We start from the raw sequence: 25315 nt of genomic DNA, 5'->3' as shown, positions 1-25315 counted from the left end.
GCACAAATGAGCAAGAAGGACACAGGAAAGTTGCCTGTCAGTTGTAAGAAACAATGGAGGCTTCCTAGCTGTTAACCCACTTGGAGCGATTGTTATCTTCAGCTGTTTTCAATAAGCTTTGCAAATTAGAACTAATGACCAAAGTAAGTCACTAAGAACATAACTCTTTTGTACTTAGAATGTTTATCCTTCCTTAGCTGCTAAAAAATAGTAATTTCACGTGCAGTCAGGCTGTGAAACTTCATCTTAGCAGTGATTGTACCCATGCACTCAACCAATTCCATTTTAGAATGGGTTTCTCATATTTAAACTGTCCAAAATCTTTCTACGCCTAAGACATCTCTTCAAATCCTCGTTGCTCAGGCTCCGGTGGATTGCTTTGCTTTTAGATTGGTACATTTTAGTAGGTTGTTTTTTTCTCAAGGTCTGAAATGAGTATGCCGTAACACGAGTCTAGAAGGAACTTATTATAGGGTGAGGACTTCCCAGCTCGTGCTTCGGCTTCTGAATGCACGCAGGTACACCTACGTATGTTACACGGGCAGACGGTACCGGTCGCACAAAGACACATGCACGCTCTCGTCGGAGCCTGTAAGGCGTAGCGAATGTTGACCATAATTGCCGTGACATTCTGTTTATTCCATGATGCTCCTGTGATGTAGTTTAGTTTTCTTTTCCTACGTTCCAAGCTCTTCCACCTTCTTGCTCCCCCACATCCTCTGCCTGGGAACTTGATGTTGAAACACTACTGGAAGAAGTTGCACAAAAGACAGTCTTCCTTATTATCGGAATGATGAGACCACAGTGGGAAAAATGAGGACCAGTGAGGCCAGAGAAAGGTCGCATAAGGTAATAGATAAAAAGGCTCTAGGTGAAAGAAGGGGAGAGAAAAGGCAAACCGTGGAAAAATGCTTTTTCGCTTTCTCTCGTAATGTTTCTTGTGGAGAGAAAGGATAGCAACGACAGAGAATGGAAAGCTCAGCTGAAACTTAACAAATTGCCAGATAATTGTGAGGAGAAAGGGAGTCTATGCCCTGCCTCAACTGAGCAGAACAACTCAGAAATCAGTGGAGTGCGTCCCCCTACCCTTCCTACGCTGACTTCGCCCACGTACAACTGCACCAGATTTGGAGGAATGCTTTCTCTGGCCAAGGGGAGTGAACAGGCAGAAATCTATTTTCAGGTGTTGCCTAGTGGACGACGTTAGGCGTGATCCCAGGCTTCCCTGCAGAAGTCTTCGTCTTCCAAAGGGTGGAATGTGGAAAATCCTCTGGTACGTCAACTCATGTTCCACAATGCTTAATTATTGTTGCAGGTGTAAAAGTCATCGACAGTGCTGTCCAGGAAGATCAGTTCACAGAACCCAATAAGAACCGACTTTTTTCTTTACGTGATCCCGGCTTTTCAAAGAAGCCTTGTGGCAAATGGAAGTCACATCTACCTCCTATCGCTCCAGATATGGCAGAGGAGTGTAAAAGGCATTTAAGCCTCAGGAGTCTGAGATTCGATAGCTTGCTCTATGATTGTAGGAAAGTCAGTAGCAGAGAGGAAAATCGGAGCCCGGTTGCTAGTGCCAGATCTGACTGATCTGCTAATGTGAATGAAAAGAGACTCAAGGAACTAAAATAGTTTATCAAAGCCTTTGGTGAGCATGCTGGCCTGTCATTTATTTAAAGACAAACTCCAAACTTCTCTCTAGGTAAATTGAGCATATTTTGTTCAGGACTAAAACGCTTATGTTTTTTCCTTCTGTTGGTGCCTGGCTGTACTGTTTTTCAATGACGCTTTTCCAAGCAGAACCCTACGTTAAGTTAACTAAACTGGATATTGGAGATGGACTGTGGAATCTTACATGTTCTATGGATGCTGGTTTGCTTTTGGGATAGATTAGATACTCTAGAAATGCCATAAAACCCTTACAACATAGATGTGTGATATTGCTAGAGGAGTTGTTCAAATCATTGTATTACTGTAGGCTGTAGTATTGGATCGTTGCTAACAGAATATTGGCAGCCTGGTTTTCATGCACGTTTCTTCTCCCTGCTGGGAGATTTCAACAAATGAGATTTTGAGGGTAATATAGTCCTTGTCTATGTTTCCCACATGCCAAATATTTTCAGTCAGGCTATCCTTCCTCTAGAAATCCCGAATGCAACCACGGCACATTATTAGTATTATTTGTTTGTCCTCCCTGTGATGTCCGGCCAAGCTGTGTTGCCAGCTAATTTAGCTGAAACGGTGTGTTTTTCGAGGTTCTAAATCGTGTCAGAAGACGTGAAAACCAGGATATCTTTCTTGCTGGCAAAAAAGAATTTATTTTATTGCAGTAAGCAAATGCCGAGTTGCCTTGCATGGAGGAAGGTAGGGAAGCAAAGAGAGTCTGTTTTAATGAAGTGACATGTTGCTGCTGTTCTAGGACAGTTTTTTCTTTATTTCCAGTACTCTGGATTGATTCTAAAAAGCAGTAACTGCAAGTGCTTAGGGAACTATTGAAACACCGTGAACAGAAATGCACCCATTGATCTTGGTCTTTGGGTTGTGGCTCTGACCTGAAAAGAAGTCCTTAACTGCCTGTGCTTCAAAAGAAATCTTATTTCCCGATAGAGTTTTATTGAAGAAGAAAAACCGTCAGATATTGAGACAGAGAGCCTAGTGTGATTTGGGCATCAAAATATCCTAAATCTCTCAGTTTAAGCACCGAGAATCTGCGTGTCTTCTTTCCGTCTTTGAATCACCAGTTTGGGCTTCACCTGTGCTGTTTGCTTCCAATAACTGTTTTGAGGGGCTTTTGGAGACTGACATATTCCCATGCTCTGTCCACCTGCAAGAGCTCAGAAGGAGATTTCAAAGGGAAGAGAAAGGTGGGTGTGGTTTTAGACTATTGAAGTATAAAGCTAATTCCTCATTTGTGATGCGACAGAGACAGAAGGTTATACTTAAATTTTTTATGAGAGTAGGAAGTGTGTTAACTGTTGGTATCCTAACTTGTACTGTAAATTGTTCCAAATGCATGAAAGAGAGGCAGTTTTAAAAATACTAGGGTTTTGCTATTACTCTATGCTTGCTGAGTCTGTAAACAGCAAAACAATTTGATTTGCTTGGCTCTGCTAGACCTTGCCGAGAAATTGGTTGGAAATTTTCTTTCGAAACACCTTTTGTCAGGAAACTGAAATTTCTACTAGATAATTAATCTGTGAAAAAGTAGAAGTTTTCTTTAGTAATTAAAGATATTGTAAAAATGGAAATATTTACTATGCAGGGAAGAGTATTTTCCAAAGAATTACACTGTTAGTACTATTAGCTAATAGCTGTGAGCTGTCAGATTTAATAACCACACACACACGTGTGTATTGTTTTTAGATAAGGCTGCATATGTTAAGAAATTGCCTGTGAGCTAATGGTAATTGAATTCTGTTATTATTGCTTTGGGGTTTTACATGTACTGACGGGGGCAGAATTCCAACTTTCCCTGCACGTTCTAGGTTTACAGTCTTGGCTACTTGCTGCTGCAAGAGAACTACTATTGACAACTGTTAAATGGTACCAAAAAAGGTGTAGCTACCTGACATAAAGTGCCGACATATATAGGCTACCCGATGAGGCAAATTTGCTTTAAATATTTTTCAGATTCCTTTTTTTCTGTGAGGCTTTTTTTGTCTTGTGCTGCAGTAGAGAATACACCTGAAAGCGTTCTGCATCGTAGCTCTGGCTAGTTTGACGGAAATGTGTATCTCATCCCCAGTGCACACAGATTGGATCTGCTGGATGACTTGGCAGCTCCATACTAATGCCCATAGAATTGCAGCCTATGGTGGGAAACGCTTAAGTGTGAGCGTGCTGGGTATAAGTTGCTGCACGTGAAAGCGCAGAAACTTTGCGTTTTGTCTAAAGGTGTATGTGCGTGCATTTCTGTCTCTATGCCCTCAAAGACCATTCCCTTCTCCCTTTGCCTCAGCGTTCCTCGCGGAAGAGACAATCCGTGCGTATTTTGACATCATCATTGTCCAAGCAACCCAGGAAGGATCTGGTACTGACCCCTCCTCTCGTCGTTCTGTCTCTCTCCTATTCCTTCCCGACTCACATCTCCCATCTCTTCCTTCCCCCACACCGGCGCTGTCGCCGGCTTCGCGCCGTCCCGCTTTCGCGGCCCCGCCCGCAGCCCATCGCGCCCGGCCCTCTCGGGCCCTAAAGTCCCTGGGCAGCTGTGAACTAGCCCGTGCCCCCGCCCCTTGGCTCTGCTTCTTCCATCACTGCCTCCCGAAATTCAATCTCCCCCTTTGGAGGAGTGTACGCTGAGCGGGGCAGCCCGGGCAGCCGCACCGCCCGCGCTACTTTTGTGCCGCAGCTGCCCCGGGCGCGGCGGGTGCCCCACCGAACTTCTGCGCCCCAGGAGAACGAGCCGTGCCCGGGGGGGCCGGGCTTAGGGCCGCGCTAGGGGCCGCCGGGAGGCACAGGCAGTTCTCAAAGGGAAGGAGAGGCGGTGCCGAGAGGGGAGACGATCGGGCGTCTGCAGCTACCCGCTCCCGAGCCCCCTGCGTCCCTGCCCGCGCAGCCTGCGGTCTGCGGACACCATGGCCGGCGAGATCGAGGATCTGAACAGCCGGGAGGCGCAGACCGTCTGCGACGGCCTAGGACGCTACGAGGACACGCTGCGGGGCGCCGTCCGGGAGATCCATATGGACATCCAGCTGTTCAAGCAGGGGGTAGGCCGGCAGGTGGAGGAGGTGCTGCGCCTCGCCAGCCCCCTGGCACACGCTGTCTCTGAGCTGCAGCAGGAGAACCGGCGCCTGCGGGTGCAGCTGGAGCGCCTGTCTCGGCAGGTGGAGGCCCTGGGCCGGTCGGGGGGGCTGCCGCAGGAGTGGGTGAACGAGGCGGCGGAGAGCGCTCAGGCCGTGGGGCCCGGCTCGCCGGGGCAAGGCTCGGCCGACGGCACGTTTTCCAGTCATACCAAGCTAGCGGTCACTGGCCGGAGCCAAGTAAGCGGCCGGGGAGACGGCAGGAGGGAGGGCCAAGGGCGTGCATGAACGGATGCTTCACGGCTGTTGCCAGACCGCGTTGGCGCGGGGTAACATTTAGGGACATGGGGTTCCTCTTTTGCAGTGCCGAGTCAGTGGTATTTCGGGAGGTGCTCTGAGAAATGGTCTTGGCCGTGAAACCACCTGGAGATCTACCTGATTATGGCTCTGTTTGGTCAGACTGGGATCTTGGTTAGAGTGGTAGCAACCTGTCAGTTCTCTGTGGTTAGGACTAAGAGGAGGTGGGGCAGTCATGGCTATCAGCGTGCGTACGTATGTGAATATTTTTGTATCCTTTCTGGACTCGATTCTGGGGGATCTGTGTGCCAGCAATGCTGTTTGCCAGTTGACAAGCTCACAAAGGGGAATTGCTTAGCGTATAGTAGGCAGTAACATTTCCCTCAGATAACATCCCGTGGTGAGCCGGTTTTGCTGTCTGACCGCTGACCCTCACTGCTGCAGCTTGTCCCTGAGAGGTCGACACAAGCTGCCATGGTCTCTGTGACCTAAACTTGCACAAATGTAATCATTCCTCCCCCTGATAAAACTTCCTGCGGCATAATGGAACATTGTAAACTTGATGCATAGAAACCCCAGTTAGTGGGAAGCTCATCTGGTATCGAGATGTTTTTTGTAATCCTTTTCTGTGTCTGTCTCTGAGAGAAGAGTTGAGAGCTCCTGTGCAATGCTTGATGCCGGGAAAGCGCAACCAGACAATACGCTGTGATTAGGTGACATAAAACTGGGGTACCGGAGACTTGGCTTTCACAGATGACAGCCTGTTTCGTGTCCTCTTGGTTAATCATGTCTTAAGGGGTTTTAAGACTGTTGAAGCTGAAAAAACTGGTCTGTGGTCTATCCAGGCTTGGGGTTAAAAAACAAAACTTGGAAATTAAATTCTCTAGAATTGCTGGGAATGAACAGAGTCTGTATTGCATTCCAGCTCTCTTCATTCCCACTGACCTGTGAACGGGGGGCATAGGGCTTCCTACATCTGGGCAAATGAAGAGGTAATGGGGCTCTTTGGTACGTTGTAGCAACTGCTGCCTTTTCCCCCACGGGACAAAGGTAAGCAGCACCTGTACAACTTTCAGATTGGTTCCTTTTTGTTCTGTGGAGCTATCCGCACTTGTTTGTATTGCAAGGAATAGAAGTAAGGTGAGCGATATAGAAGGGACAAGGGATTGTGGTCCCTTGCACCATTTCACCCACTCCATCGCCACTGTCTACCCTGCGGTGTGTACTTCACAATCTGTGAAGAGTTTTGCATCAATGTTACGGCGATATCCAGCTTTAGATATCGGTCCACGTGAAAGCACGGTAAGAACTTTTGTTTGGATGGGAACCTTCCTGCTTTGCTTTGAGGGTTCAGGGAAGATCGCTTAAGTACTGATCATTCTTCAGCGCCCTCCCAACGATTTAGGTTGGAGAAGTTCCCAAGTTAGCATAGCTGACCGAAAGGGAATTTCAGTACTGAGAAGTATGGGAGCTGCAGCTATGGCTGTACACACCAAATTTGTGCAGTGAAAATGTGATTTTGTGAGTCAGCTTCTGATGTGGCTGCACACAAATGGTGAAAGAGCAAGCCTCGGTTGCTGTGCCAATCACCCAGATTCTCTGTAACGAACACTGTTCCTTCGGCTGATTCTGATTTCTGGTTGTATGACCAAAGCATTTGAAACAGAATACCATAAGTGGCACCGTGTATGATTTCAGATAAATTAGTACCTATGATAAAACTGGTGACAGTTCTAGTCTCAGTAAATACTTCTATAAGTGCAAGGTACGAGAAGGAAATGATACTGACCTGGAAATAGCAGCAAATCAAAATGTGCTGGTTTTTGGTCCAGAGAAGATTTATTGGTTGAGTTCCTTTTTGCTGTGTGGTCGATGCAGCATTAATTGGATACTGGAGATTCTGAGCATCTTTGGTATCTGAATCATTATTTTCTAATATTGCTAGATTATTTTTCATGGTAATTTCATTGGGGAAAAAATTAATCTGGGGAGTTCCAAGCATAGTTCAGAAGTAAGGACACAAATCTCCTTTTAATTCTAATCTGGGTGATTTCTGCTATGATGTCCTTGAAAGCTGGTATACAGCAGTCTAAATTTAGGTGGTTTAGGTGGAATTTTAAATGGCCATTAGCCACTCCGATTCAGAGGTGAGCCATTCCGTTACTTTGATACCGGACTTCAGCTCATCTCTCTTAACCAGGCCAGAATCTTGAGAGCTGCTTTCACAAAGGTGGAAAATAGGGGATGTTGGAAGAATTGGTTTCGAAAATCCGGATCCTGGAGCCATACCTGCACTACTGAGCATTTACGAAGAAAGAGTTTTGATCTTTGTTTTTTGTTGATCTGATTTTACATTTTGGCAGGAGCTTTATAATTTATGATATTCCCATAGTTTTCGTGATTGAGTGGGGTGGCTTTGTTAAGAGGGAGGACTAAAACTACTTTAAGGATGTTCTGTTTTAAAACTGTCAGAAGAGTTTCTCTATAATGCAGGCAGACGGCTGCAGAGAATCTGCCTGCAGCAGTCAAAGCCGCAGAGAGATAGATAGCTGGCTATGACCACCTCTGAAGGTCTAAACAAGTATTGCCCATTGGTATCTCTCCCTGGTGACCTGATGGCACCCAACAGTTAGCTGGCCTGTGAGTAACTGTATAAGACATGACTTGGGTGTACGTAATGACCTACGGGCTTCCGACAAAGATGGGCTGAGAGAGCTGGGGTTGTTTAGCCTGGAGAAGAGAAGGCTTCAGGGAGACCTCATTGCAGCCTTCCGATGCTTTAGGGGGCTTACAAAAAGGAGGGTCATGGACTTCTTTTTCTGTGGGCAGATAGCAACAGAACAAGAGGCAGTGGTTTAAAATTGAAAGAGGACAGGTTTAGATTAGATATTGGGAAGAAACTGTTCACTCAGAGGGTGGTGAAGCACGGGTTGCTCAGGGAAGTTGTGGATGCCCTGTCCCTGGCAGTGTTTGATGCCAGGTTGGATGGGCTCCTGAGCAACCTGATCTAATGTATGGAATCCCTGCGCATGGCAAGGGGTCAAAACGAGATGATCTTCCAACCCAAACCATTCTAGGATTCCATAATGACAGGGAGACTACATGATCCAGCAATTACCTGGTGTTACATACTCTGTTTCTAAACTATCTCAACTCCTACATTTGATAAAGGAAGTCTGTTGGTTTAACTTCTTTATTATTCTCTTACACTTCCTGCAAGTATCCTTTTGGAATGGTGACATGTCAAGGTTGTCTTGATGCTTAGCTAGATTACTTTTGTTGTTGTTTGTTTTGTTTTCATTCACTTTGACATAGCCACAGGCACCTGCTAAAGCTGCTAAGGGAGAATTGTTCCCTCCTGTCCATTTATATCCAGCCTTACTTCAGAAAAGGTTCTATGAGAAGTACTTCCATGATTTTTCTTCAGTGCAATAGCTTTTCTAATATGTTCATGGCGTTCGAGGCTTTTTCTTCAAGTTGCAGGGTCAGTTACAGATAGAGAATACTTGTGTTGTCTGATGGGCGATGGCTTTCTAGGCGTAGAATTAAGGGGTAAATGTGGTGCACTTCTGCCGGTGTCTAGCAGGCTTGTTTGCATTTCCTCAAAAGTTTGTCATTCCCTGTATCTGATGCATCAATGATCCCTATATATACGAGGAACAGAACATCAAACCTTGCCTTTGTGGCAGTCCGTGGCGATATTACCATTCATCAAAGTGAAGCATTGATTTCACCTGTCATACCTAAGAAGAAGGGGATGTACTTCTAGATAAACAGCATTCCTAGGGCCAGTGATTTGTATTGTGACCCTTGTGATAGTTGGTGGTTCTATGAAAGACACAAATTTGTATAAATGAGAGAGTAATCTCATTTGTGTCTCTCATTCTTCTAGGCTTTGACCTTGTTGCAGACAAAATCTTGAAGACGTAACAGACATGCACCTTAGAGGTTCAGGAAGGAAATAACAATTGTGTTTCTTTTTTTTCGAATCTTGTGAACTGGCTCTTACTTTTTCTGAATGTGCTGAATTTTCACTACTGGCTTGCGATAATTGCAGCTTCTGGTTATGGATCTCCAAAGTATAACTTCTTTGCGGCAAAGGAGGAATTCCAGCGGTCCTACAACTATGGAAAGTATTATCACTCCCCATTACACGGAGACCTCTGAGCTATGGAGAGATTAGTTCTAAAAGCAAGCTTGGATAAGGCATGCAAAATATTAGTGTTAACTTTCTTTTCTTCAGCTCCACCAGTTCTTCATCATGTCATTTTTACGTGAGTTGTACAAATGAGTACTTCTTAATATTAAGTACAGATATATGTAGCTATCCGTCTGCTATTTATAATCTATGTGACCAGCACTGACAGAAGTAGTATTGCTAAACACATGGGTTTGTCAGAAGCTTGGCATCTCCAAAGTGGATTTTGAAAGTACTTCAGCCTGACACTACTAAACGCACATCAGAATCTGATCCCAGATCCTCCCACTGTTCTGTCAGCACATGGGCCTTCTTCCCCGTCCTCCAACCTGGTATCAGTTTCTCCTTTGGCATTATTAGCCAAACTGTAGTAGTCAGACTTGCATAAAATAAGATAATGCAGCTCTTGTCACTGCATCAGGAAGCTGGTTCAGTATGTAGAATGCTACATGACCTTTGCAAGGACCACGTCATTTGACGATTTTACTCACCCCCACCTCCCCAGCTTACAAAAGCAGATTCGTGTTTACAGCCTGCACAGGCGTTCTTCACATTCAGGTCATAATGGCTGACATGAATGGCTAAGCAGTTCTAACTGTGTATCATGGGTACATTCTAGGGAGCTGCATTAGCTACGCTTTACATTTCAGTTCTGGATATGGGCAGTAATTGCTGAATGGGATATCAGTTGCGCTAGAGACAGCAGTAAAAGTTCTGAACCCCTGATTCTGCGTGGTTTCTATAATTAGTATTTGTTGTCATTTTCTCAGTCCTGACAGCTAGTGATAACTGAGTTTATTCGTGCACAGTATCTTTTTCTCAATAAATACAAAAGTTTCAAAATAATTTTATTTTCAGAAAATAAAACATCTGGATACAGTGACACATCCAGTTTAGTGGCAGTAAGTCAGACTGTGTGTGGATGGAAGCATTCTCCATAGGGATGGCAGATGGTATAAAACTAAAAAATATTATTTTTAAAAAGTTGTTCTTTTGGTGATGTATTGAAGTTTGCAGACTAGCTTTGCAAAAAAACCTCCTTTTGGGCCTGAGCTAGGTAACTATCAAGAGTTCAGCTTTGTTGTATGTGGGTATCCTACTTTTGGCCAGGACAGGGTTAATTTTTTCAGTTCTTCATGGTCTAACTTCCCCAATCCAGTTACTTTCCTTTCTTTTACATAACAAATATAGAGGGAAATTAAAACAAAGCAAAATTTTACCTTGTTTGGATTGATACAAAGAACTTCATTGTATCAATCATTGAATCAACATTTCATGTGTAAAACTTGCAGTGTATCTTAAGGTGTGCTAACCTAGTTGTGGAATGGACGTTCTAACTCCCAGCTACCTTAGGTGCACCTCAAGCCTTCAGTAGGCATTGGTAGAAATCTGTCAGTCCTGTTAATGGGCCTATAAGCAATATTGTGCTAAAACATGGTGTTATACATGATTGGTTGTTTGACTGGCTGTTGTTTAAAAGAACAAAAAAAGAAAAGCAGCTTCTTCTGCGTTTTGGTGGTAAAGAGACAAAGGAATGGCTTGGCTCCTCGTGTAACCTCCACACTCTTATCTAGCAGTGCATGTAAGTGCATATATAACCCCTGAAAGATCATTGACTTAGAAACTAGACTAGAGAATTAAGTGAAAGCTCCTAGCTGAGACAACTTTGAAAGTAATTTTTCTGAGAATACATCTTCCACATTTTCAGGAAGTGTCCAGTCCTCTTGTTAACTCTGTACTGTTTTGTTTGAAAATCATATCCAGGTCACCCTATCTCTTTTCCTCACTTAGCGTAGAAATAAAACGTCATGAGAATCAGACCCCAGGTTAAAAAACAGTGTGCAGTCCAATGTAATAAAGTGTGCCATCTGTGCTGAGCCTTAAATACCATAATGTAGGTGCATAGCTCAAATTCTGCTATGTACATCTCTGTCCCATTGAAATCAGTTGGAGGTTGACACTAGTATCTAGAAAGATCCGAATCCAACCCTAGGACAGTTTTGTGTTTAGGCTGCCTTATTGTAATCTAATAGTAATTAACAAATTCTTAGCAAGATCTCAGACTGTAGTTCTTGCAAGTTGACTAGGATATGCATCCAAAGTAATGGAAGTTGTAGTATCTCAAGTACACTCCAGCATATAACAAGATAAAACAGTTAAAAAAAAAAATCTGCAAAGTGTGTTAATGTTATTGTCTGCTGTTCCTGGTTAATTTTGGATGAATGTAAATAGATGCATGATAAACAGCAGACAAGTTCCAAGAAAATATTTTTATTGATTTGTCTTGATCGTGGGTTTTCTGTATTGTATATGAGATAATTTTAGATCGATATGTATATATTTATATTTGAGAGAATAGTTTGTTATGATCACATCACCGGTTCGGTCCATAATTCCTGTGTATGAAGACCAGAAACAAATTAATTTGTTAGAAGTATACACCCTGTGTCTTTCCTTTTCTGTTATGTTTTGTTGTTTTTATAATTATGTACAGTATAAAATATTTGGTATCTAGCTTCAGTCTTTCTGTCAAAAGGAAGCTTGTTTGGATTGAGATTATAAGAATTTTTGATTATATTTATAATGGCACATTACAGATTTTTTTCTTTAGTAATACATTTTTTGGCCCATGTCATCCGTAGATAACTGTCCAGAATCAATTAAAATGTTTTTGTGGACTGTGTGTTGGGGAATTTCTCTCTACGACTTGTAGCTGCTGCTTCTTGGAAGCTACATTTTTTTAGCTGCAGAAAGCGTGTATCCGTGAAGCATTTTCTTCTTTCTTTAGACACACAGATGAAAATCACATAGTTCCTCATGGTTTAACGTGCCCTCCTCCCTCTCCCCAAAAAAAACAAACCCAGCCCAACCAGCCAAAAAACCCAGTCAAACAAACAAAACCCAAAACCCAAAACCTCCTACTAAACCCACAAAAACGTTCCTGACTGGTTTTTCTGGAATTATGTTGACAGGCATTATGAGGAGAATTGATGCTTTTCCCAGAAGAAAGCTATTCTTACGGGCGTTAAAGATTATAATATAGCTGTAATGTCCTAGGATTGGATTTACTTTATGTATTGCTTGTACAATATGTTTTCATAATGGAATTTCTTTCTGCGGCAAATAGAAAAAAAATGCAGAGCATTACTCTGTGCAATCTCAGACAATTTCTCCACTATTACATGGAGTCTTCTGTTTATCACCATCACACAGTGGATTGGTGATACCTTTATCTAACAAAAGATAACACCTCCTAGGTGCTTGGGGCCCATTAAGGGCGAATGCACGAAGATTGATGTGAGTTCTGCGTTGCCAATGCTTCATTTGCAGGCTTGGCTCTTGGGGTTAGGTAATTGCTCCCTTCTTATATTGGGGTTACTTGCATGAGGAAGGCCTATTCTTGGCAGGTGTTTCTGGATATTCTTCTCACTTTTGCGGCTGTTTGAATTTTAGTTGTCATGTGTGTTGTCTGTTCTGACAGAGTGTAGACCTGGATGACCACCAGAAACCTGAATTTAGAAGAGTTTTTAGTTCTTCCATCATTGAAAATGGGCATCGATCTTCATCATCAGGTACGAACAGGGCATGAAACGAAGCAGCACTACTTGTAAAATACCTGATCTTGGCAGTTATAGAGCAGGTCTCGCATTTTGGAAGGGTTAGAATCTGCTATAGTTTCAGAATAGATATTGTCCTGTGGCACCAATACTTTATTTCCTAATTAGGAGTTTAACTTTTAAACTTTGGCTTTACTGTTAAACATGTACTATGGTGTTTCATAAATTAGAGGCTATTACTGTCACATTAACTTGGGAGACGAGCGATAAGGCCTGCTATGCTGGGTTCCATTGCAGTCTTGCATCCCAAAACAGCTTGCAAGTCACCCGTCCACTTCCATCATCCTTTGGTGGAGGAAGGACTTACCATCTCCACTTTAGAGAAAGTCATACAGTGTTTCATAAAACCACGAAAAGAACAAAAATGCTACTTCTTTAACCAGGGCAGGAGATTGGAAGTGAGGGCTGCACAGAGGAAGAGAAGCTTACCGAATGCAAATGCTAGTGTATTAATGATCTGAAGACATTGTTCCTGCTGTGATTCACGTAGAGTAAGTGTGATCGCTGTGAGGATTGCTTGCGCTAGAGTTGTTCCTGCTACATAAGTGGTACTATGTTTCACAGGGGAGTAATTCCAATGACTTGTAAAATAAAGTTGTTGCATGGACATTGATTTGTAACTTTGTTACAAATTTGCAAACAAATTTCCTTCCTCTCTCCTGCTTTTTATTCAGGTCAGGCAAAAGCCGCCCATGAGCTGACCTCTTTTCAGATGTCAGAATCTTCTTCCCCTGAAGCCCATGCCCCTGCAGTCACCTTACAGATGCCCCACCTTCCCGTTACTGCAGTAACCAGGACATCTGAGAAGTTTTCAGGAGAGAACATCTGTTCAACAGGAACAATTAATACATCTTCTTGCCTGCTGGGACAGGGCAAGAGCACAAATACAATGGGAGTAAAACCTTCCAACCAGCCAGGTAAAAGAGACAAAAATAACTTGCTGAAGCTGCATGCCATTTCCTTTCTTCAACTGGTGCTATGAGTATTGTCCTGTGACCTAGTGGTAATTATGAAACGTTGCTTCTATGGCTATATATCCCATTGTGGGACACTTCAATTTGGAATATTGTGGGTCCTAGCTGGAGCTTTCAGCTATGTCACATCTGCAGAGAATTTTTGCTGCCTAATGTAGTTGAGTTTTTAGTGAAGCATATCTTATAGCACAGTTACTGAATTCAATAAGTTACTGAATCTCTTAAACATGCCCAGCTATTTTAATCAAATTTGTAGACATTTTTACTGCTCTGAGACTGGAGGCCCTGTGAGAAGTTAGGCAGATACTGGGCTAAAAGTTCCTATAGTCATTTGGAGGAAGGAATGACCGACAGCAGTCTGACACATATACACACGCCAATGATTGCACAATCTTAGTTATATCAAAATTGAGTTTTAAAAAAAAATCATACTGAAGTCATTCATTCTTGGCTGTGATACTTACAAATTGGACTCTATATATATATATATATATAGTATATATACTGTATATATATAGTATATATACTATATATATATGTACACACACAGGTCAGAAATTATAGAAGGAGACCAGATGGGATTGCCAGCAAGAGATAGGGATTATTTGCAGATTCTTTTGATTTTTATCTTACTAAAGCTGAGAATGTCACAAACGCTTCCTTTGTCTTTTTTTTTTTTGTGCTGATACAGTGAAGGACTGGCATTCAGTTACAATGAGAACAATGGATTCGTCGGCCAGTGGAGGTGAGTGTTCCTATCAGCATGCCCTTATGCAACAAAATTGAGAGCGATTCCATGCTCTTTGGGGGATTCAGAGCTGAGCATGTAGTTTTGATTTGTAGTACTGAATGGTAATACTAAAATTGCTAACAAGTCTGTATGCAGACTCATAGAATCATGAAAACTTGCTCTACTCCATCAGATTCTCAATCAGTTCAGTGAGGGGTACTTACCCTTATTTGCACAGTGATGTACATGTGTACTGTTAGGCAATCTCTGCAGTGGAAACCATAGGTGCCAGAAAAATGTGGCAGGCAGACAGCTTGAGCAGTGAAGATTTCAGCTGATTGAGTGAAAACTGACTGTACGCAAGGTAGTGGCAATTGGAAAGTGGTGTGCCCACCCATGTGTTTTGAAGCAAATGACTTTGAGTAAGACAGAAGTAAGAAGTCTCCTTTGTAATGTGAATGTGTCAAAGGACAAAACGTGTCACTCCACTTTTGCGTTTATAGAGCATAGCTGGAGTCCAGAGCTGAGCTCTAAGAGGCAAAGCACAAAAGGTAGACACTCAGGAATGGAGGAAGGAAGATGCAAAATTGGTTTTAAGCCACATTTGCAACTTGGAGTCTGTTCTAGTTTACAAACTAAAATATCTTCCTGGCAGTAATTAGGTCATTTAAATTATGCACTCAGTTATGTTAAACTCCTCAGGGCTTGTCTGCTAGAATGACTTTTGCAGGCACCACTTTTTCCTTTAACTGAAGTGTCTGTGGCAGCGTGCCCTCCTCTGAGGTCTGCACAAGGGCCTGAAATGATCTGACCTTCTGAGTGCAGTTTTATCAAAGATATCCTCTCAGAGTCCTTTCTGGTATGCTTACACTATCCTTGCTGCAGTGCAACAATTTTACAGAGGAATTGAACCGCCGGGGAAAATCCTTCCCCAGCTTGTTAGCTCATACGGAAGTTAGAGGCCTGTAGCTTTACAGTGTGGCAAGTAAAAATCAATGCGTGTCTATCCATCAGGAAAGCACATGAGGAAAGTTTCTATTTGAAAGCACACGAGGAAAGTTTCTGCAGTAATGTGTCTTTTCTGTTTCTATATAGAGAATGCTACTTCTGCCACCAAGTCTGTCTCAGCTGTGGACTATGGGCTGCGTAGTGGAACCAAAACTGGTGAAAGGTATGCCTTCCTCATGATATTTTGTTAGGCCATTGTGGTCAATATAGTCTCAAGGGACAGGTGTTCTGCTGACTTGGAAAACAGGTGAGTCCCAGATGCTGTATTTTAAGCATTGAATGTATAATTGTACATTAATCTATTTGCCCCATAATCTCTTACATTAACCTAGGGAGTTCATTTAATGTATGTGCTATGTCCGTCGACATGTAAATGGGCCTATTCCTCTTAACCACGCTTCTACTTTCAGGAAATAACCAATCAATGACTACTGGAATAATCACACTATCTTTACTAAAACCATCCTAGTGATGTACTGTACATAGTAATTTTTGTTCAACACAGCAGTGCTTGTATACATACCCTGGATATTCTCAGGTGAAACATGCCAGGTTATTTACTGATTGTACTTCTCATGGGAAATCAGCAACCTGCTGTTGTATGTCATGGTATGTGTCCAGTTTGAGGACCATTCATTCCCCCTAAACCCCCTGCATGACTTGCTCTTTTTGTGCCTCTGATTCCCGCATCAGGGCCATATCTTGATTAATCCTCACACCTTTCTTTTCACAAGACATCTAGCAGGCTGTGCGTCGACATCACTCCTGTGATTACAGCTTTGGATAGCCTTAACACATTTGGCTCTTTTTTGGGGGGGAGGCTTCTTCAGGCTGCCCCACCAGTGCACCGAAGAACAAATGAATCGCCGGTGCTATATTTTAAGCCTGTTAAAGGCTGTGAGCTTTCCTTTGGGCTAAGTGGAACAGAGATGAGAAAGGACAAAAATTTTATAGAGCAGTTTCAAGTAGACCTAACTGTGGGTTTCCATATTGTTTTAGTCTTAGTCAGTAAGACTTTCAGTGCCCAATAGTGGAGGATTTTTGTTAGGAGGAGGATGTTATCAGGTCCTTTGAAAACAGTTTTAAAAATACTCATCTGTGTTGAACTTTGGGCTTATTTTTGGAAACCAATATATGATTGCCATCAAATATTCTTAGTTTGACTAGCCTAGAGTTTAATTTCTAGATAAATGCCTTGCTGAGGACTGCTACACATTCTTTATTAACTCAGAGTTGCAGTTGCTTAGTAGAGGACTACATGGTATCACAATTACTCCTGACATATCCAGACATCCTTAGCAGGCACAATAGCCACCAAGAAAAAAAATGGGAGAGAAGAAAGTTTAAACCTCTTAAATTGGGCTTGTATCTGCCTTGAAAACAATCCCAAATTAGGCATTACATTTTTTCTGAGGTAGTTCCAACATCAGCGCTCCAATATTTGGGTCATGATACACTAAGCGCCCTAGAGAACTTGGTGTGATACCTGACCTCCATCTGTACCAGATGTGTGACACTGACGTCATTGTTCTTTGCCTCTTTTCCCATCTCTGTACAGAGAATATTTCCAAATGCAATGTGTGACTTACTTCATTAATGCTGATGAAGCAGTATACGGCTCAAACAAACACAAATTGGAATATAATCCTATATTTCTCAATCAAATTACCAGCTTGCAGTCAGTAAAGCAACACTGACAGAAGCTCAGAATTCTGTGCGCTATAAGTAAAAATTTCAAAAATACTTCCTGAATTACTCTTTAAGTTTAATTTTGAAAATGTGACAGCCTCAAGGAACCCTGAACCTTGGCAATGAAAGGGATTTAGTGCTCCTGTGACCACAACTTTTTTTTCATGAAGGTTTTTAATTGTATTTCTGCTCAGTGCTACAAAGTGCTTGTGGCTTGTCCAGCTGTGTCTTATTTGTAATAGTACCTTATGGTCTTCTATACTTAAGTGCTGTTGTGTGTCAATAATAATTTTACTTTTATTAAAATTGCTTCTCACTCACGCAGATCCTCTTGAAATGGATCTGTTGGGAGGTTTAGAGACAGTAGTTGAACCTTTTTGCTGGCTCTTGTCACTGCAGAGTTACTCTTTTGTTTACCGCATACTTTTTATGTTATGTTTTTCCAGTGCCATTGACAGTTACTGTGATGTGACCGTGACCCCCAGCTCTCACTCGCCTCCTCCTACCGTACATCGCCAAATTGAAAGGAGGCGAGAACTGGTGCGGTCTCAGACACTCCCGCGGACTACAGGAACACAGGCCAGAAAAGCGCTTTTCGAGAAATTTGAACGTGATGATGGAAAGTATGTCACAGTCCTTGTCTCCAGAACGGTTTGTTAATGGGAAACTAATTTGTTGGTTATTACCAGCAGAGTACAGATGGGGGGGAGATCTCTCTCGGTGTAGGATTTGGCGCTAAGGGACAATATGAGGTCACTTGAAGTTTCACTGACTTTGCAGACCAAGCCTTGGAAATTCACAGCTACAGATTCCTCTGGCTTTGGAGTTGTTTAGCTGAAGCAGCAGGTGTCTTTTATCAAGAAAAAGTTCTGTGAAAGCTGCCTTCTCCATCACTATAGGAGACTGCGAGTAGAGTGACTTTCTGTTGCCATTCATTGAGGATCAAAAGTATGAACTCTCCTTGATGGGAGTATGATTTAAATAAAAGAGGGCTTGGAATTCTGGCTTTAGTGAAATAAAAATTAGCATTTCTTGCAGGACCAACAAGTCGAGGTTTCAGCAACATGTTTCTCAAATATCACCTGGAGGGGCTGACCTGGGCAAGGTTGCATAGATGTTCCTGACAAGTAGGTTTAAGTTTTTCTAGAATGTAATTTAATCTGGTCTCTGTTAATTTTCCAGAGGAAAAGGAGAATCCAGAGCTAAGCTGAAGAGGTCGCTGAGTTTTGGGGTTGCCAGCGCTAGCAGCATTAAACAAATTCTGTTAGACTGGTGTCGCTCAAAAACCATAGGATACAAGGTGAAGATATGCTAGTGCTTCCAGCTCTCTCTTTTTTTTTTTTTTTCAGGAGAATTTGCCAAAAAACCATGCTCAAAAGGTGAATGTAAAATATGCTAGAGAATGAGTTAACTTCCTCAAGGTCATCAATTTTATTGTGGGTAACACAAACATGGTTTGCACAGGCAGCACTTCAAGACAGTCAGTGATTGCATGAATGAGATTCTGTATGTCTATTAAAGCAATGTATTAGAGTTTTTCTGAAGGCCTACATTTTTGTGCTTATGGATATAAACTTCAGTATACACTCAGACGTTTTTTTTTCTTAGTTGACGACTGTAATTTTTGCATTCACATGATGTATGACAAGTTCTGAATACATGGAGACTATGGCCATTTTGCTACATGCAGACCAAAGTACTCTGTTGGTATTTGACAAATGAATTTGTAGTAAATGGTTGAGGTTGAATCACACTGTGAGTAAATTTTTATGAGGTAGCATCAGTGTAACTAAAAGAATACAGCAGTTCAGATTTTTTTCATTTTACCTGGCCTTAAACTGCACTTGTCAAAGAAATATAGAATTTCTTTTTCCTAGGGATTTTCTTTGTGTGCGTAGTATGTTTTTCAACATTACTAAATGTGCATAATTATTGCTAAACTGTACATTATAGTACAAATAAGCAGAACTAATTAAAAATACTGTTAATTGCTTACCAGAAAAGCTGGGACTTGAATTCTATATGATGGGAAAGCAGCATGAGACAAGAGCACAAATACGTTTCTTTTCATTGTGGCAGTTGAAAGTAACAATAAGAATTTGTTTTAAGAATCAGGTTGCGCAGTAGACATGATTCTTCCTTTATTTCTACCTATCTGTGTGTAAACAGGTATTGAATTAGGCAAAGCAAGAAAGCATAGTCTTTATCTAGTGTTATTCACAGCCACAGAATGAACTGCTCTTCAATTTTAAATCTTCCATAGGGTGATTATGATTATATATAAGCAGTGTCCTTAGTTTCCACAGATACTGAGCTGGTGCATCGGGCCTGCTCCACAGCTCACTGATGTTGATTAGATTCTTCACAGTATTTTCAGTGGGCTTGGATCAGGGACCTTGACTATGTGTCTGCTTTTCATCTAGGTATTTCAGGCAAAAAGCTTTCATTGCTAAGTGTGCCATTTTTTCCCCAGAATGTCAACAGTGAAATGGATATACCAAGATGGGAAGAAAAAAATAAAGCCTATGCTCTTGCTCTTGCTGGTGGGAAAGAAGGATAGAAAACTGCATTGAACAAAAGCAGCTGCTCTTATTTGTTCCCCTGTGCAGCATTAACATGTGTGTTTTTTTCATTGTGACAGCACATTGATCTCCAGAACTTCTCCTCAAGCTGGAATGATGGGATGGCATTCTGTGCTCTTGTTCATTCTTTCTTTCCTGAAGCTTTTGATTATAATAAGCTTGACCCAGCTAATCGCAAGCAGAACTTTGAGCTGGCCTTCACAACGGCTGAGTGAGTACATTAGCTCTCTGTGAAGTACTTCCAGTTCAAGTCTAATGCACCTGGGCAGCAGTGACGAGTTTAAGGATTATTCTTGTAGATTCTCTATCATTAGCTTGCATGTATTATGCCAAAAAAGATAATAAAGCTCTGTAGAGAGAACACATAGAACGTGTGGGAGACTTCACCTCTATCTGTATGTTGTTTTGGTTGAAAAAGAATGAAGGTTGAATTCAGTGTAAGTAGAGACCGAGGCTGAGAGCTTCTCAGTATCTCAACCAGGTGACTGCATTTCAGAAATGGCAGAGCTAATACCCTCAATCACATTATCCAGATTCTTCTTTGTGCTGTATAGCAGGCAGTTAAATGTTAACTTGTTTGTTAAAGTCGTCATGAATGTGAACTCGCCGGTCAGAAATAGTAACTTTTTTGAGCTGGTATCAACATGATTCTTACAGTAAGAACTCTCCGTGTGGTATGCAGCTTGGTTTGGTACACTTCTTCCGAATGATAACAGGTGGTAGGAATACATGGCTAATGCAGTAACTTAAAGAACTGGATTTTCCACTGGTCATTCAGTAAAAACCTTTCAAAATTCTTCACATGTTATTTCTCCTTATTATGGCCCTTAGCAAAGGAATTCATTTGGGAATTACAAGTATTTTTATAAGTACACATATATGTATATATAAAAAAATTTTGTTGCTTGTCAGTGAGTTGAAGGAGATTCTGTGATACTTTTAGGTGATTGATCTCTAAAGAAAAACTATCTACAACTCTCAAAGGAAAGCCGCAGTGTTCTTCTACCTTGATTTATGTAAACAGTAAGTTTAGGGGAGAAAAAAAGACACCACGAACACAACACTAAGAAACAGTAGGTGAGAGGTATCTACAGAAATTACTGTTCATAGCTATGATTGTCTTTCAACTGATTTATTCAAGTGCCAGTAAAAGCTATTTTCTCAGTTACTGCTGTTCACCCCAGTACTAGCTGTGCTGATCAAATTGCTTCCTGCCCTTGTGATTTCTCATCTTAAGCCTCTGCAGATCTGTTCCTTTCTGCTGGTCCACATCATTCACATCTTGAAGATATGGGGGTGCTGGAGAACAAGCAAGTCAACAGCCACATGGGCCTTCATCAGCACATCTCCTCTCTTCCTGAGTTTTTCCATTCTTTTGGAACTCCCTACATATTAACCAAAATCTGAGATGTGGGCAGAGAAGCGTGAGCTGGGGCTACGTGCTACAGCTATAAGGAATGTGAATGATAGTGAAAAAAGCCCCAACCCTACAGGGCTTTAGATCAGATTCCAGTATAGAGGAAGAGAGAGAAAGAACAGGAATATTCCATGGTCACAGAAATAATAATGTCTGGCCTGACCCTGCTCAATTAATTGTGAAATGAAATGCTGCCGATAGACCTCAGGATTTCTTAAATGTTTTGATGATGCTCAAATGAGAGCAGTAAATGAATCTTGGAAGCAGCTATGTAACTCTAGATTTGTTTTATCTATTTTATTATTACTACAGAAAAATGGCTCACTGTGATCGTCTGATAGAAGTGGAAGACATGATGGTGATGGGTCACAAGCCAGATCCCATGTGCGTCTTCACCTACGTCCAGTCCCTATACAGTCATCTACGACGTTTTGAATAAAACCATTGACACCTCTCCAGCCAGAAGGGTCAAGTACAGCATGCTAATGGGAAGAGTGACATTTTGCAAATGGGACACATTATTATTTCTTGCTTTTTACTGCTTACGTTCAGCTGTGTGGCTGGCTGACTGAAGTATTGCTGAGCAGTGCCCTGAAGTGTTGATCACATTACCATGTCACTAATACAGAAATGGGTCTGAAAAGACATTAGCAAAGGCAAATGCTGTCCTTTTGGTGCTAGTTGTAGGTTGGATTTTTAGGGTTTTTATGTTTAAAGATCCCAGGAAGCAAATTTCCTTCTCCTATCTCTGTAAGGCTGGAGACAATTTTATGCAATGATTCTGCTATGAAGGTGTTCCATCTTAAAATGCAGGTAAAACTCCAGAAGACAGAACCTTCAGTTTCACTTCTCTGTTGAGCGTAGTACAAAAGAAATAGGAGATGGTCAAGGAAAATTCTGTTTAGCAAGTAATAACCTAGAGTACTCAACCACTCGGGCAATAATGCTTCTCCTCCAACCCTACCCCTCCACTCCAGCATACACACACAGAGATCAAACAGGCATTGTTTTGTTCTCTTAAAGCATAAAGAGAACATAACCTCTTGTCTGATGAGTGTGGGGACAGATTACTATGTTACATAATGGCATTTTTCTGTAATGGTCAAATCTAATGTGATTTGCTGAGAGGCTTGCTTAAAGCCTCTACTGGCAGTCCTGGATTAATTTCTTGATAAGAATAGCAGCAGCTGGGGCTGTTGGGTGTCTGAGATTGTGTGCTTGCATGGTTTAGGATTGCAGGAAAGGTGGGAGTACCTGGCACCTGGTATAAAATCCTTTGAATAGTTGTAATAGAAACAAGCCTGTAATGTGCTTTTACCAGGACTCAGGGGGAGAGCAGCTCTTCAGTGTGAGAAGGAGTGAACTCTTTACAACTTGTTCAGTTCATATGCTGACTGAGGTAGATGAACAATACACAAAAAATACATGAAAGATGTGAGAGTTTTGAAATGAGTTGCACTAGTTTCAGTTTTCAATTAAATTAGCGTTAAAACCACAGTACAGTTAGATTATTCCAGATTTACTAGACAAAATGCTCATGTGTCACTCTTTCTGGCTTTCTTTTTGATAAAACAACAGTGTTGTTTTCACAATGAACGTTAAAACCACTAAAAAATGTACTTAAAAAAAGCCTTCTAAGGCTCATAGAAAGTAAAAATTGAAAGCCACAAGTCCTCTGCTCATGCTAGAGAATGTTTTTTAACCTGCCCCTGTGCTTTTTGTAGATATTTAGAAAGATTAATTTGGTTCTGTATTGATGACCATTTATAATAAAATATATCAAGCATTCTTCAGATTTATTGCATCTTTTTAGAATGATGCGACAGATAACAAAGTAAAATCAGTAAAAACAACACAGAGCTTTTACTTAAAAGGTTTTTATTCCAGTCATGACTCTGTGTGCTCTGAATTACAGTTTAAAAAGTACAGAAGTTCAATTGCATTTGGAATATGATTTTACTTCAGTCTCCCTTTCTAGTCAAGTTTACTTAAGAAACCACGAATGAAGCAACCGCTTTGTTAGCATATAAGTGCCGTTGTCTTCAGTTTTTTGCTTTGTCTTGGACGACCATAATTCTAAGGAGTAAGCATGCACCTGTAGCTCCACCAAATGCACTGTAAGGATAAACACGTTGTACTTATGTTTTGGAGGAGTTTGGATTAAGCATGATGAGAAATCTGTCCACAACTGGCACACACAATATACCTATTTACATTCTTACAGTAGAATACTTTTTATTGAGTAGCAGAGCCAAGTTCCATCGTAACTACCACAAGAGGGGCAATACTGGCTTAATACATCGCGTTCCTTCACAGTTCCGGGTCACGGATGATTTTACTGTGTTATGTGAGTGCTTGGTAAGACACAGGTAAGTGCTTGGCCAATTTAGGCCTAATAGCATATAATTATATAAAGGAAGTTTTAGATTGTAAAGTTATTGCCAATTCACCAGGGTGAATCTACATCCTTTCTGTAATTTAGCCTGTTTTTGCAGCTACCCACAAGGTATTTGCACAGGTTTTCTAAAGTCTTCCTGCTTCAGAGAGGTGATGGTAAAGATACCTGGGACTTACCAGCAACCTGTTTGCAGGGAAGTGGGACTATAAGCTGAGCTGATCTATTGGTGGTTTGTGTGTAAGAAGATGAGGGAGATAGTGCTATGACATACTTTTAGAAAAACTTACAGCTTTGTGCATTAAGAGGTCTGCTCTATATGAATAACGTCAACTATTTGATTGTATGATTAAATTGAAATTATATAATGTATGCCCCCAATTAATTTTTTAGTATTTTTATTTAAAAAAAATGCAGAGCATGTGTGTATATATGACAGCGTGTTTAGCACGAGTGATAAAAGAACAATATATTAAGTTGGCATAGTATATATTTTACACAAATGGACTGTTTCTTAACTTTTCTAATGTTTCTGTATTGTATCTAAAAGCGTATCTATGGTTGTTTGTTGGCAACTTGATCCTACTTTTAAAGGCTAAAGCAGTTTGTTCTGTGCAGTATTTTCAAGATAATGTCAGCAGAGACATCATCTACTTTTTAAGATTATGTTTGCATATAGCTTCCCACAGCAGGAAAGTCCTTCTCTTTTAAAGTATAATAACTGGATGAATGTCTTTCATCACTTCTCCCTTTGTGTGATATTTCCAATAAAGTGTTTAATCTAAACATAAGCTCAAACACATGCAAATTCTTGGATATATGCAATTACATATAAAACTATCCCAAAGGTTCAGCCTGTATCATTAATTTAAACCTGACCTGGCTTACATAGGTAGTTTTAAAGTGTCCAAAATAAAAGATGGGATTGCTTTGTGTAAGATTCATTTAAAAGCTCCTTGTGAATTTTGTCTGGATGTAGAAAATGGGTTCATTATTTGTGAAGTGGCCAAGTCCTCAGTCTGGAAAAGTCTCACATTTTCTGTGGAGAAGTCTAACTAACCAGCATTAATGAGTCTAGATCTAAATTAAATATGTTGCAATGTTCCTTATTGGGTGCATGAAAATACCGTAGATAGTCTTATGCTTCAGAGAATCAAACTGTCAGCCAAGCTGCTGCAACTGTGTTGAAGTAGGAGAGTTCTCTAGGTTGAACCAATACTGCAGCATTATTAACTGCTTTCTTTCAATGCTGCTGAAATTGCAAAGCAGACTAACGTAATCGGTCTGAACTCTGGTTTTCCACTAGTGTCCAAAATAATCTATGAAGAAAGGCTGAGAGGGCTGGGGCTGTTCAGCCTGCAGAAGGCTCAGGGGAGAGCTTCCTGCAGCCTTTCAGTACTTAAAGGAGGCTTCTAAGAAAGATGGGGCCAAACTTTTCAGTAGGGCCTGTAGCAATAGAACAAGGGTTAACAGTTTAAAAATAAAGGAGTTGATTTAGACTAGATATAAGGAAGAAATTTTTTACAATAAGGGTGACAAAATACTGGCATAGGTGGCCCAGAGAGCTCCCCATCCCTGGAAAAATTCCGGGTCAGTTTGGCCTTGGCTCTGAGCAATCTGATAAAGCTGAAATCATAGAATCATAGAATGATTTAGGTTAGACATCCTTTGT

At 41.4% G+C, this 25315-nt stretch overlaps 1 protein-coding gene across 2 annotated transcripts; it reads left to right on the top strand.

Moving 5' to 3' along the window:
- Window positions 1-4499: 4499 nt before the first annotated feature.
- Window positions 4500-24559, top strand: SMTNL2 (smoothelin like 2). Of its 2 annotated transcripts, none has more exons than XM_069033590.1 (9): window positions 4500-4703; window positions 12713-12803; window positions 13523-13765; window positions 14514-14567; window positions 15648-15723; window positions 17696-17872; window positions 18432-18549; window positions 19891-20042; window positions 21561-24559. In XM_069033590.1, exons 1-9 carry the CDS (start codon window positions 4572-4574, stop codon window positions 21685-21687), a joined length of 1170 nt encoding a protein of 389 aa, XP_068889691.1. In that variant the 5' UTR covers window positions 4500-4571; the 3' UTR covers window positions 21688-24559. The 2 variants fall into 2 exon arrangements, with proteins under 2 accessions (XP_068889691.1, XP_068889690.1); XM_069033589.1 differs by having other exon boundaries at window positions 4500-4976.
- The last annotated feature ends 756 nt before the right edge of the window (window positions 24560-25315 follow it).

This window comes from Aphelocoma coerulescens, chromosome 19, assembly GCF_041296385.1.
Source record: "Aphelocoma coerulescens isolate FSJ_1873_10779 chromosome 19, UR_Acoe_1.0, whole genome shotgun sequence".
NCBI classification, from domain to species: domain Eukaryota; kingdom Metazoa; phylum Chordata; class Aves; order Passeriformes; family Corvidae; genus Aphelocoma; species Aphelocoma coerulescens.
This window is presented reverse-complemented; position numbering and strand designations above follow the sequence as displayed.

Bases quoted from the DNA above. Each gene is read 5' to 3' on its own strand.
- SMTNL2 (XM_069033589.1), top strand. From the start codon at position 4,572: ATGGCCGGCGAGATCGAGGATCTGAACAGCCGGGAGGCGCAGACCGTC. The intron at 12,804-13,522 runs GTACGAACAGGG...CTTTTTATTCAG, and splicing joins GCATCGATCTTCATCATCAG to GTCAGGCAAAAGCCGCCCAT. The intron at 15,724-17,695 runs GTATGCCTTCCT...ATGTTTTTCCAG, and splicing joins GGAACCAAAACTGGTGAAAG to TGCCATTGACAGTTACTGTG.